The sequence below is a fragment of the Phocoena phocoena genome, chromosome 15 (genome assembly GCF_963924675.1).
Source record: "Phocoena phocoena chromosome 15, mPhoPho1.1, whole genome shotgun sequence".
Lineage (NCBI taxonomy): Eukaryota > Metazoa > Chordata > Mammalia > Artiodactyla > Phocoenidae > Phocoena > Phocoena phocoena.
The window spans coordinates 8,480,580-8,493,825 of NC_089233.1; the positions used below are offsets into that span (position 1 = coordinate 8,480,580).

The following is a 13,246-nucleotide window of genomic DNA, read 5'->3' on the forward strand; positions in this document are numbered from 1 at the left end:
CAAGCAGCAGTAACCGCACCTCTTCTCGGGACTGATGTGAGGATTACCTGGTCAAAGGCTCAGGAGTAGCTCTCCCACACGTCCAGGGCACCAGTGGAGGAGCTGGCAGCCCGGCAGGCTTGCAGTCACTCTCTCCGACCAGATTTGGGCACCCGGCCACCCCCGTGGAGGTCAGGGCCATCCTGTTGCCAACCACAAGGACACTGGCCAGCAGAGCGAGGGTGAGAACTGGACAGGCTGACTGGGTCGTGGCCACGGGAGCGTGGAGGCATCCAGGAGACATCTGAGACGTGGGGGGTGTGCGTCTTGGGGAGAGGGTGGAAGATTTAGGCAATCAGAGCTCAGGAAGCCAGGTGGGAGGGCGGGTGGACTGGGCGGCATCCTGGCTGACAGGCCCAGACCTGTGCTACCAGCTGGCCCAGCGCCGTCCTCGTGCCAGGTGTTTTCTTCCCTGTTGGCCTCCTTCCAGGTTCGGCGGGGCCCTCAAGGGCCGGGACCTCCTTTGGCTTTACGCCTGCTCCAGATGTGCTGTCCCAACAGGGAGCCCGCACCAGGGAGGAGAAACTGAGAAGTTGGACGGCGTGAGCGGTGGTGTGTGGATGCCCCAGGCCCCGCCCTGCGGGTTCTGCTCCTCTCAGCGACCCTGACACAGAAGGGCTGTGCACCCACAAGCGTCTGGCCATAGCCCCTGGCTCTGGGACCTTGTTGGTGGAGAGAATGTGGGGTCTCAAAATCCCTCATCTACTTTCAGACTGGGTTCCAAAGCCCCCATCTACTTTCTCCCTCCCCTAGGTCACCCCGAACCCTCCTCGGGCAGGGGAGAGGGTCGGGGCAGGACAAGGACAAAGGCCGAGGTAGGTGTGGCTGTTCCTGCCGGCGACAGTCAAGGCAGGCCCTCCTGTAGCCACTGCTTCTCCTGGCAGGTCTTTGCCTCTCTTCCACCAAAACCTAGGCCACACCTGCCCTTGCTCTCTGCAGGGCACCCTCAGGCCTGAGGGCCCAGGCCCCCTGCTACCTGCACGGCCTGGCCTGGTGGGAAAGGTCCTTTGACGAGGCCAATCTCCCCTCAGAATGCCACCTGGGGTGGCCACCCCCCCCCCCACACCAGCTACCTGGTCCTGCTCCTCTTCCCCTGGATTAACGAAGTTATGAGGAGGGCAGGAAGGAACTCTGAGCTCCCAGGAAGCTCCCCTCCCCAGACCCTGCCCTGTCCCCCCTCACCTGCCCCCTGCCCAGGTGTTCCTGAGTGCCTAAGCCTGGGCCAGGTGCATCTCCTGGTTTCCCCTGATCCCACACCTGGCCCTGGGTTTGTTTGTTTTTTTCATGAATTTATTTATTTATTTATTTTTGGCTGCATCGGGTCTTTGATGTGCAGGCTTTTCTCTAGTTGCAGCGAGCAGGTTCTACAGCGCAGGCTCAGTAGTTGTGGCACACAGGCTTAGTTGCTCTGTGGCACGTGGGATCTTCCCAGACCAGAGCTCGAACTCGTGTCTCCTGCATTGGCAGGCGGATTCTTAACCACTGCGCCACCAGGGAAGCCCAGCCCTGGGGGTTTTAATTGCCGTAAACAATGACTGTTTCTCTCTTAATAAACAAGGGACTGGAGGGCAGGGCTGTGCCCTGTGATGGATACCACTGTACCCACAGGGCCCAGAGTGGATCTTGGCACACAGCAGGCCCTCAGCAAAGGTGATGAACGTGTGAACCACCAACAACCCCTATGTCTCCACAAACACACCAGGGTCCGAGGCAGGGGCAGGCAGTTGTTTCGAACTTTATTTGAGAAAAACAGAAAGTAAAGATATCAAAAGAATACAGAGGTTTGGTGGGTGGGGACGGTCAGTGATGGCTACTGTGGGGTGGGCAACTAGGGTAGGGCCTTTACTTGTTTCCAGGCTGTTCAGACTTCCCAGCTTCTGGGCCCCCAAGCTGGGCACGCGCCTCGAAGGTGACAGGGATGGTGATCTCTGCCGACTGGGTGGCTGGCTTGGGCAACGGGGCCTCCACGGTGAGCGTGCCCTCGGGGGACAGGGAGGAGGAGACCTGGGTGGGGTCCACACCGGGGGGCAGCCTGGACACGCAGAAAGGGAGGAGAAGCATTACACACCTGTGTGTCCCTGCGCCCTCCTCCCGTCCCCCCAGCTCTGGAGCCAGGACTCACGTGTATTTTCGAGTGAAGCACCGGGAAATGTAGCCGTGCTCATCCTGTCGCTCTTCGTGCTTGCCTGAGGAAGAGGGGAGTGGGGGGGGGGGGCGGGAAGGAGGTCAGAAGAAGCAGGGAGGGGCGGCCTCTTCAGCTGGCGCACATCCAAACGCGTCCCACCTGGCGGCCAGGACTCAGGGCAGGCAAGACTGACTAAGGGATTTGTGTGCCCCAGGCCGTCCCGGGATCTCAGAAGCTTCTGGAAAGTTCGGTTCAGGGGCTTTGGGAGCGGTGAGGGGGGCCGCAGCGCCGGGCACGCGCACACGCCCCCTCCGCGGACACGGGCTAGGGGCGGAGACGGCGTGGGGCGGGCGGCGACGCCCTCTTCATACCAACCACCGGCCGAAGTGGGTAGGCGCGCGTGGGTGGGGGCGGGGAGACCTGGTCCCTTGGGGGTGGGGCTGGGGCCGTGGGGGGGGTCTCCGCTGGAAGGGGGCGTTTCTTCCCTTAGCGTAGACTTTTTGGGGCTAAAAGATCCATTAGGAGCTATCAGCACCCCCCAACTCCAGAGGAGTGTATACAGGCCAGGGGCAGGGCAAGCAGGCCCGCCCCGCTACCCGGGCTCTGCCCCCGGGTCCTCCGCTAAGTTTTCACTTTCCAGCCCCCGCCCCGCCGGCCCCCGCCCCGCATTTCAACCCAGGTCCCTGACCAGGGCTCCTCCCCAGGACCGGCGAGAGGCCGGGGGCCGGCGCCCCAGTCCCCGGGGGGGCTCACCAGTGATCTCCACCACGCCGTCCTTGGTCTTGACCGTCAGCTCCTCGGGGGCGAAGTGGTTGACGTCCAAGGACACGCGCCAGCGGTCGGCAGTCTGCTGGATCTCCGAGAAGCCGCTGCTGAGCTGCCGGCTGAGCGCGCGGCTGTAGGCGGGACCCTCGATCGCGGCGGCGGACAGAGGGCGCACGTAGCCCGGCCATCCGCTGTGGCTCAGCCACTGCGACCACTCCTCGGGCAGCCGGGGCATCCCGAAGGCCTGGTCGAAGAGGCGGCTGTGGGCCGGGTACCAATCGCGGAAAGGGTCCCAGCTGGGGCCCCGCAGGAGCGAGAAGGGCACTCGGCGCTCGGCCATGCTGGCTGGTCTGGGCGCGTCTGGCTGAGGCTCGGAGTAGTGCGAGAAGTGTCGGGCGCCAGCCCCAGCAGCGCTTTTATGGGCCTCCAGCTGGGTATTTTTAGCAGGCGTGTTTCAGGTCGCTATTAATGGCAGTGACGGGCCGGAGCAGCCCCTCCCCCTGCATTCCCCCCACTGCATACCGGGGCGCGGGGCGGGGCGAGGAAGGCCCTACCCACATCTGGAACCTTCTCTCGCTTGAGAAAACAAATGACTGGAGCCCCGATACTGGTGCAGTACCCACTGCCGGACGCTCGCAGGCCTGGGTGCTAAAGCGCTAGGCCGCGATCTGTGGACAGTCTAGGAGGATAAAGCCGAGAGAGAGGTCAGGCTGCTTGTCCCTGGCCACACAGCTAGGAATTGGCAGAGCCGGGATTTGGACCCCAGGGTGTCTGAAATAGTGTCTTAAGAAGCAGCATGGTTAGGAGTGTGGGCTCAGGAGCCAGGCCGCCTGAGTTCACATCCAGGTCCTGCCACTCACTGGATGAACTTGTGCAAATGAGAGTCTTTGTGACTCAGTCTACCCATCGGGAAAATGGGGATGATGATGACGATGAAGATGCTTCCATCACTGGGTTGGTGTGAGGATTCAGCCACTCAATGCAAGTAAACATTTTAGTCCAGGACCTGCTACATGATAATCAATTATTGTTTATTATTAGCTCCTTGGAGTTGAAAGAGGGGGGAGGAAAGAGAGCGTGTATGTCTCCCTGTTGCAGAGGCTGTGGCGTGTGTAGGTTTGGCCGTTTTCCCCTTGACTTCCCAGTGGGGCAGACCCAGATCACAACCCCTGAGGCCCCGTGCTGAGGGGGGTCAGGAGAAAGGTTACTGTCAAAGCTCCCCATTATATCTATTTTTCTTGAGGAGCTCTGGACAGGGAACTTGAAGTGCAGCAACCTTGAATCTCATAGGGGTTTTGCCACTGATTTTTTTGTGTGATTTGGGCCAAGGCCCCTCCTTTTCCTCTTTGCAGATTATGATCTCAAAGCCCCTGTTGTTTAATATTCCCACAGCACAAAGGGAGAGGGGGCTCCAGGTAGTACAGCTCCTTCAAACTTGCTTGGAGCCTGAGGCCTGCCCCACCTCCTATCTGACCACCTATGGGATCCACGCCCTCGCTCCCACCTCTGGAAGAGCATGCTGCCCCTAGGGTCCTGCCATAATCCTAACGTTCCCTCTCTCTCCTGCCTTCATTGGCAGGACCCCAGTCCAGCCTTCCTTCTCCTGACTTCTGTCTTTTTATCCCTCCTTTTTAGATGGGGAAACTGAGGTTCAGAGAGAATAGGTGACTGGCCTACGGCCTCCTGTAAGACACTAGCAGAGTAAGGCTCTTGCCTCTCTAGTGCTCAGGGCTCTTACCCTCATGGGGCTCCCACCTTGGAGTCCCTTACTTCCTCTGCTTCCGAGACCCCCTCTGTTTGCTGCCCCTCTCCTGGGGCTGGGCTGAGGCTGTACTCCTGCCAGTTCCACGCAGGACTTGCCCTGCCCTGCCCAGGACACCTGAGGGGCTGAAAGCCAGACTCCAGTCCACTCACCTCATTGAGCTGGGGTAGGGCTTCCCTGGTGGTGCAGTGGTTAAGAATCCACCTGCCGATGCAGGGGACATGGGTTTGATCCCACGTGCCGTGGAACAACTAAGCCCATGCGCTGCAGCTACTGAGCCTGCGCTCTAGAGCCTGCGAGCCACAGCCACTGAGCCCGCGTGCTGCAACTACTGCAGACCATGTGCCTAGAGCCCGTGTTCCGCAGCAAGAGAAGCCGCCGCAGTGAGAAGCCCGCGCACCGCAAGGAAGAGTAGCCCCCACTCGCCTCAACTAGAGAAAGCCTGCGCACAGCAACAAAGACCCAACACAGCCAAAAATAAATTAATTAATTAATTTAGAAAAATGAGCTGGGGTAGCAACAAGTCTCATGTCCTCTCTGAGCCTCAATTTCTTCAAGAGAGCACTCCTAGATGTCTTTCTTTCTTACCCACCTGCTCCCCATCGGGAAAGAGCTGGGGTTGGGCCACAAATCTGAGGTCACCTCTGGAAAGGCCTCTAAGCACCTGGAGCCCTCATGGGCCAAGGAGAGGAGGCAGACAGGATGCCTGCCCTCTGCCCCGCCCCTCTTGCTGGATCACGTCAGGAGCCCAGTCTCCATGGGGAGCTACTCGCTGCCTCCAAAGGGTCTCAGCTTCAGGAAGCCCCAGGCCTTCACGCCCTGGCACTCCCAACCCCACCTATCCCCAGCTCTTTAAGTCAGGGTGAGGTCAGGAGCCAGGGAGGGCCCTCATCCGTCCCTGCCTGCCCACCTTGGCCCAGACTGGAGCCCAGGTGCCCCACCCTAGCGGGAGCTGTCAAATATAATCATGGGTGCCTTCAAGTGTGGCCCAACCATGCTCTGGGTGGGGGCTGCCTGCCTGGCCGCCAGCACCTTGTAGACAGAAGCTACCTTCAGAGCTCCCTTCATTTTGCCTGAAACCAAGGTGGGGAGGATCCATCCCTGTTGCCCCGGCTTGGGGAAGTTGTGCAATCCAGGGCTGCACCCCCAGCACCCAGCCCATGGAGGTGGAGGCAGCAGAACTGAGAATTCACATCCATCTTTTTTTTTTTTTTTTAATCACGCCTGGGGGGCTCGTGGGATCTTAGTTCCCCAACCAGGGATTGAACCCTGGGCCCTCTGCAGTGAAAGTATTGCCAAATCTGGCTCCCTCGGCACCGACGCCGGATAAAAATATGGAGACAGAGAATTGGAAGATAAGAAATAGAGAGGCTTTTTATTTTCTTTGCCAGGCAAAGGGAAGACACAGTAGGCTAACGCCTCAAGAACTGTGCCTCCTCCTTGGGGAATCGGGGAAGATTTTATACGTGGGGCTCGCAGTCCGGGTTATATGGTAAGGATCAAAAGTAGTGGAGGTCTTGCATTCCTTTTCTTCTGCAAATTCATGGCCAAAGTTGGCATCAGGTAGCTCAGCAACCGGGTCTGATGTCCCTGAAGTTATGGGCCCATGACCTTCTTTCTGAAATGAAGAGTGCTACAGGGGAGTGTAGGGGGAGAAGAAATGCCAGGTGCAAAGGGTAATTTGTATGGAGTCAGAGAGTAATCAGCTTTGTGAAGGACAAGTCTAGCTACAAGTGTTTGTTAGTAGTAACAGCTAAAGAATAACCAAGATTACTTAACTCTTTCAGGCCTGTTTATGTTGTTTCCCCAGCCTGTTCATTGTTTCCTTATTTTCCTGTTTATCAGAAAAGTCTAATTTCTATTTTTGCTACAACGAAAGTGTGGAGTTCTAACCACTGGACTGCCAGGGAATTCCCCACATCCATCTTCAATGGGTCACTTCTCAAGGGACTCTCAGATCAGAGCTGCCAATCATAAGGGAGGGGAACTGGGTAGCTCTGGGTGGTAGTAAGCGTGGGTAGGGGTGGAGGAGAAACTGGGTTTTGGAGTCAGACAAGGCTGGGCTTGAACCTGCTGCTGTTTACTGGCCTGGTGACCTCTCTGAGCTGGCACGTCCCCATCTGCAAGACATAGCTAATAACACACCCATCTTTTTTTTTTTTTTAACACACCCATCTTGCAGGGCTGCGGTGAATCTATAACACGATAACTCCTGTGAAGTGCCTGGTGCTCAGAAGTGTTCATTGTTATTAAGGAAAGAGGGCCTTTAATTTTGGATATTGAGACTTAGATTAATGAGAATTACCTGGTTGTATGTGCTTTATAGCACGTTCAGGTATCTTGTCAGAGTCCCATCCTGGAGATGAGAAAACTGAGAGTCACAACTGCCCCAAGGTCACAAAGCTGGTGAAGGATGGAGGGATTGGAACCCAGGCCTCCTGCCTCTCTATCCGGCAGGGGGGAGACTTCCCAGGCAGTCCAGGGAGGGCCGTGGGCTGTGGCTTGCAGGCCCAGGGGGAGGTGTACAGCCCAGGGTTACCTGTGGGACGGGGAGGGTTGGGCTAGCCTCTCTGGGTTCACTTCCAGCCCTGACCAAGCACCCTTCCTCTAGGGTAGTTTTTCTGGGATTAAGAGGACAACTCCACCTGCAGGGGTTTCCCAGAAGCCAAGGGGGTGGGGAGCAGGGGGACGCTGCAGGGACTCCTTAATCAGAGGGCCCGTCCCCTGTCCCCAGCCTCAGAGCCTGGGTTGTTCTGCCGCAGCTCCAAGAACAGCCTCCCAGCTTCCTGGCCTGGCCCTGCGCCTGAGCTCTTGGCCACACTAGCCACTCCCTTGGCAGGCTTTTGCCAACTCCAGCTGCCACAGCCCTTCCCTCCCTGGCCCAACCTCAGAGAGTGCGAGAGTGTTCAGGCAGCTGCCCGAGCTCCCGGGAGAGGCCTGATGGCAGAGGAAGCGCCAGCCGCTGGGCCTGCTGGGAACTAAGAATGTGGGCAGCCGTAATGAGGGCGCATGGGGGTGGGGGGGGGGCTCTGGGTCTTTCTGGAAGTGTCTAGACACTGCCCCTCCGGGAGTCCATTTCCCAAAACCCATCTCCTAGGCCTTCGGCTTCTGGCTGGCCTTGGGGTCACCTCGCCTCCATCACTGCTGAAGGGGTGCCAAGGAGGGGCCGGGTGGGAGGGCTGGGGATCCATCCTCCTACCCCTCCCACCCTGCTGTCCAGTAGAAAGAATCTGTCTAGCTTGGGAGTCTGGGGACGTATATGTCTCTAACTCCGTGACCTTGGCCAACAGCCGGCCTCCGTGACTCATTTTCTTCATCTGTACGATGAGACCATCGGACTGGATGTTCTCGAAGGCTCCTTCCAGCGCTGGTGAATCGACAGTTTCTCCTCCAGTCTCTACTCTCCCCCATCCCCCACGACCCCCCACCCCACCCAGGGATGTGCATATGGTGAGTGGACGCAGAGGATGAGGGAGGGCGTGGAGATGGGGCAACCCCTGCGGTGGCCGTGGAGGTGGAAGGCCCTGTGGCTGGAGCCTCCTGTGCTGGGTGTCCTTTCTCAGGTGGAGGGGGGCTTGGCAAAGGAAGGGTAGGCGCCTGGTGATAAGGCCGGTTTGCTGAATATGCCCTCGGCTGAGAGAGGCGGAGGTGGGAGGGTCGGGGGAGTAGGCCAGGGGGCTTCCAAGAGCACCTCAGAGAGGCAGGGGAGGGGGATAGTCGGCTGGGATGCCCAAATTGGGCATGTGCATTTGTGACTTGCTACCCTGGGTCTGGGGCTGTAGGAAACGGATTAAGAAAAAGGGGCGAATTTGCCAGGACTCGGGAAAGCCTTGTCCAGCCTCCTGGCTGCTGTGTGTGCAGGGAGGGGAAGGATGGAGGGGCCCCTGAGGCCCCACGTGCAGAGAGAGAGGTGAGGAGAGGACGTCCTACACCCCAAATGCCACATCTTGCTAAGGTTCCCCCACCCCTGCCCCTGTCTCCCCCTCTTGTTACCCGACATAGAATTGGAATTTCCTGTTTTCCTGCCTGCCTTCCAGTGTTTTTCCCTTTTCCCAAGGTAAGGGCAGAAGAGTTCAGTCTGAACCCTCCATCTGCGGGAGGGACAGGGGCCTGGTACCCTCCCTGTCCTCGGCGGAACGGGCGCCAAGTAGCCAGGGAGGTGCTGAGGACAAGAGCTTCGGACTTCCAGGCTGCCATGGATCCTCCCCCAGGGATCTCTCCTCTCTGTCCAGGCCTGTTTTTTGTCCCTTCTGGCGCGCCGCCAGCCAGCAGTTTTTTTTCCTCTCTCTCTGTCGCCCTCTAGGGTCTTCCTGCTGCCACCATGCCTTTGGTCTCCACCCTCCCCCACGGTTGCTGGAACCCCTCACGCCATAGTTGCCTCGTTCACTCCTTCAGTCATTCAACAAACATCTCAAGGGTGCCTGTTCGGGGAATGCAGAGATAAGAAGGCATGGCCTGGGCTCCAGAAGCTCACAGATTTAGGGAGAGAGAGACCCACCAACAAATAACTGGATCAAGAGCTCGATACCCTAAAGGCAGGAACAGACCTAGGGCTGGAGGAATCCAGAGGCGGGAGTGGCCACTGCAGCTGGGGATCGGGAAGGCTCCTAGAAGTAGGGGGCAGCTGAGCTGGGCCTGGAACCACGAGCTCTCAGGAACCTGTGGAGGTGGAGAGGGCATGCCTTGGGGCCGAGAGGGGCCCAGGGAGGAGGGTCCGCTGGAGTCAAGGACAGTGATGGGAGCGGAGGTTGGAGGGTGGCGGCGGGAGAGGATGGCAATTCCAGGTGGAGCCGTTCGCCGTTCGGAAGGCCTTCCAAGTGCTACGAGCTGGTGGACATGGTCATGGGATCCTTATGGTGGGGAGTTCTGTCTCCTTAATTCACTACTGTGTCCTCAGAGCCAGGAACTGGGTATGGCATATAGTAGGTGTTGAGTAAGCATGTATGGAAAGAGGGAGGGAATGGTCAGATTTGAATTGTGGATATGGTGGGATGGACTGGAGCGGGCCAGACCCAGGCAGGCCAGCTGGTGAGGAGGTGGGCCTAGGAGGGGTCATGGTTAGAGGCCAGGAGCGGGGGTGGGGCAGAAAAGGAAGTGGCACTGCCTGGTCACCTGGTTGCAGCCTGGCTGTGGGGTGCAGATGAGGAAGGCAGTCCGGCTGGGCAGTGAGGGAATGGAAAGGGGGGAAGGGGAAGGGGCAGCTTTGGGCTTGTGTGAGACAGGCTGAACTTTCATGCCCACCTTGGGGTATGTTTCATGCCCCCATCCCCTCCAAGAGGCGGCATCTTCAGAGCAGGGCCAAGTCTGCTTTCCCTAGAGCCCCAATCCCTACCCAGCTGTTTTTTTTTTTTTTTTTTTTTGGCCGTGCCACATGGCATGCAGGATCTTAGTTCCCCGACCAGGGATTGAACCCGTGCCACCTGCATCAGAAGCGTGAAGTCTTAACCACTGGACCGCCAGGGAACTCCCAGCCTGAGGCCTAGTTTTGCTGAACCTGTGTAAAGCATTAAAGAGATCACTGACACTTCTTTGACCAGCTTCCTCAGATCAGAAACAGAGCCACCGGCCAAAGGCCTCCTCAGGTGCCCCTTCCGGTCTGAGGGAATAGAAAGTAGAGAGGGGTCATGTGCTGACACAGCCCTAGATTTCAGAGCATGGCACCCCCGCTCTGCAGCCCAGAACAGACCAAGGACATCTCCTGTGTCGTGGCACGCACAGCCCAGAGCCCTGGCCATGTCCGCTGCCCTCTCAGTAGAGGTGGGTCAGGGTTCTTGACCTGTGGAGCCCTAAAGGATTGCAGAGTGCCTGTGAGGTCTGAAGTTGCCTGCAGATGGTGGGCGTGTGCACATTATTTCGAGGAAAGGGTTCCCAACTTCCATCAGATTCCCAAAGAGCAGCTGATTCAAAGCAAGGTTAAAATCTACCACTAAACGAAAAGGAGAAGGAAGATGAGGAGAGGAGGAAGAGGAGAGTGTGTGCATTTGTTTCGGTCTCTATAAAAGAAAGAAATCCAGGGCTTCCCTGGTGGCACAGTGGTTGAGAGTCCGCCTGTCCATGCAGGGGACACGGGTTTGTGCCCCGGTCCGGGAAGATCCCACATGCCGTGGAGCGGCTGGGCCCGTGAGCCATGGCCGCTGAGCCTGTGCGTCCGGAGCCTGTGCTCCGCAACGGGAGAGGCCACAGCAATGAGAGGCCCGCGTACCGCAAAAAAGAAAGAAATACAGTGTGAATAGCTATTAAAAAGTAAAAAGCCACACCAAGCTCTCCCTTTCCAATCCCCATCCTAGCACCCATCCGGGGCTGGACACATGGTGTTTTCTTTTAAGTGGCCACTTATGACTCGCTCTATGGCAGGCCCTGTGCCGGGCATTCTTAGGACAACATCCCCTTTCGGCTTCCTCACAGTCCCGCGTGGAGCCTGGATTCACAGCCGGCGTTGCTCTGCGCTGTGTTCCAGCGGTTCTGAACACTCCACTGCTATGGAGGGTCCTGCACGTGGGCCTGTCCTATCCCCTGTTCACTGCTGAAGCAAGGCTGGGTGTCTGGGCGTCGGGTGGAATGGGGGTATTCAAAGCCCACAGGGCCTCCCGGCTAGGGAGAACGCCTTTCTGGGTCCCTGTTTTTCTCCCCACCAAGCTGCAGGCTCCACAGACTCATGCGTGGAGACACGAGGTGGGTGTGCTGGGTCCTGGTCCCTTGGTGCCAGCTCTTCTCCTGATACCGAGGAGTCTGAGTCCCTCTCATTTCTCAGAGGCAAGAACCCCAGGACCCTCTGCCTTCCCCACACTCCCCAGGTACCCAAATCCACAGAGGCCTGGTCTCACCACCTGCCATCCGGGCACCAAGTGTTTTATTAGAGTCCAATTTTTATCCGCACCGCGGAGAAGGAGGGGGAAACAGAGAGGGGGAACCCGGACCAGACCCCAGACCCCTCCCCCCACTGGAGCCCAGGGCATCTGCCCTGTTGGGCCAAGGAAGACTTCGTGAGATCCCTGAGGGCCCCGGGAGGAGGGGGCTGGGAGCAGCAGTAGAGGGCTGGGAGCCGCTGCTTCCCCATCCATGCCCCAGGCCAAGGCCCTCCGTCTAGATTCTACCCTTTCTTAGAAGGGGTGTAGCGCCCCTCTCTGGAAGAGGAGGAGGAAGTGCTCCCTTTGGCTCCCTGCTCCCTTGGGCAGCCCCAAAGGGCACGTCACCCTAGGCCTGCTGCCATCCGGCCCAGGTCCCAGCCACTGGGCACACCGGGGCTCCCTGAGGCCGCTCAGTCAGCTGACTGCATTGCTCTTCCCCTCACAGGCTCCTCCTCCGTCTACCGCTTCTCCCTTCCACCTCCTGACCCGAACCCCTTTTGATCATAGGGTCAGATGCAGCTGTGGTCTGTATATCCCACTTCTCGTCATGCAGAAGGCCTGGCTGGTGTGGCCTCGGCCCAGGGCACAGGGCGAGGGCTGGAGGGGAGAGCCTGGGCTGGAGAGGTGCGACCAAGGGTGAGCTCCCTGGCCCCTCAGGCTGGGGCTTAGGGGCCCACCCAGTCTGGGCACTCCTGGGCCAGGGGAGGCATCTGGGGAGGCTCTGGGGCCAGCCTCCAGCCCTCAGCCAGGGTCCTCCTGCAGCCGGCTTGAAGGAAGTGGTTCCTCGGCCTGGATGGTGGTGCACCAAGGGTCAGGCCATACTTCCTCCTGTCTAACTTAGCTCCGGCTTGCTGTCCCATCTCCGTGTCCGCCCAGTGGTAGAGAGGAGCTGAGGGTCCTATGGAGTGGCAGGGGAGGCTCCCAGGTCTGGCACCGTCAAAGGTGTCCCTGGGTCCACTGAGCTGAGGTCCCCAGCCTGGTGAGCTGGCATCAAGCAGGAAGCGGGGCAGGGTGGTCCCTGTGTTCGAAACGGCTCTTGTTCCCTGGCCATGGTGGGCGAGCGGGACGTGAGGGCGGGGGCCCCCTAGAAGCAGCAGAATCCAGATCCTCTTTGTCTTCAGGGCCCTCGCCCTCAAGGTCTTCCCTGGACCTGGGACCTCCTTGTAGCAGTGGGATGCAGGCCCCCTGCAGCTCCTGGGTCCTGACCCCTCGCCTCTCCCTGTGCCAGGGGGCACGAAACTGGGTCTGCGGGGCTCAGAAGCCCCCGCTCTCTGAGCTGCTCCGGCTGTGGTCGCTGGGACTGGGGGTCCTGGAAGGGCTGCGGGTCCGACTGCGGCTGCTGTAGCTGCCATGGCTGTGGCCAGGGCTGGGGCTCCGGCTTGAGTAGTCGCTGCTCACGCAGCTGGAGGAGGACGAGGGGCTGGGCCGGTAGTAGGGGATGGGACGCTTTCGGGCACTGCCGGGAGGGAAGAGCTGATTACAGGCCAGCCAAGGCCCTGATCTGTGCCAGTCCTGGGCCCTCACTCAGGCCCTGAGCCCCTCCCCAGCAGTGGCCAGGGCTTCCCTGCCTCAGTTTCCCCTGAGCCTTGACCTTGGAATTCTCCCCACCTCCACCCCTGCCCCAGCAAGACTGGACATGCAGTGGTCCAATTTCATGTTGATCACTTTGTTTTTCCTCACTTGTCTGCAGGGAAAGGGGACCAAGTC

At 59.1% G+C, this 13,246-nt stretch overlaps 2 protein-coding genes across 2 annotated transcripts in view; both read right to left on the minus strand.

The window, feature by feature from the left end:
- Positions 1 to 1,755: 1,755 nt before the first annotated feature.
- HSPB1 (heat shock protein family B (small) member 1) lies at positions 1,756 to 3,403 on the minus strand. Its single transcript, XM_065891882.1, has 3 exons — positions 2,918 to 3,403; positions 2,162 to 2,225; positions 1,756 to 2,071 (listed from the first exon to the last, which is right to left on the minus strand). Exons 1-3 carry the CDS (start codon positions 3,267 to 3,269, stop codon positions 1,882 to 1,884), a joined length of 606 nt encoding a protein of 201 aa, XP_065747954.1. The 5' UTR covers positions 3,270 to 3,403; the 3' UTR covers positions 1,756 to 1,881.
- A 9,390-nt stretch (positions 3,404 to 12,793) lies between these two features.
- SRRM3 (serine/arginine repetitive matrix 3) overlaps positions 12,794 to 13,246 on the minus strand; it is a 32,296-nt gene continuing 31,843 nt past the window's right edge. Inside the window, exon 14 of the mRNA XM_065893128.1 lies at positions 12,794 to 12,995. Coding sequence (XP_065749200.1) covers positions 12,794 to 12,995 — 202 coding nt within the window. The remainder of the gene's footprint in view (positions 12,996 to 13,246) is intronic.

Coding starts and splice junctions, on each gene's coding strand:
- HSPB1 (XM_065891882.1), bottom strand. CDS start 3,269: ATGGCCGAGCGCCGAGTGCCCTTCTCGCTCCTGCGGGGCCCCAGCTGG. Junction 2,226..2,917: donor CGGCGTGGTGGAGATCACTG/GTGAGCCCCCCC, acceptor CCTCTTCCTCAG/GCAAGCACGAAGAGCGACAG. Junction 2,072..2,161: donor TGCTTCACTCGAAAATACAC/GTGAGTCCTGGC, acceptor CTGCGTGTCCAG/GCTGCCCCCCGGTGTGGACC.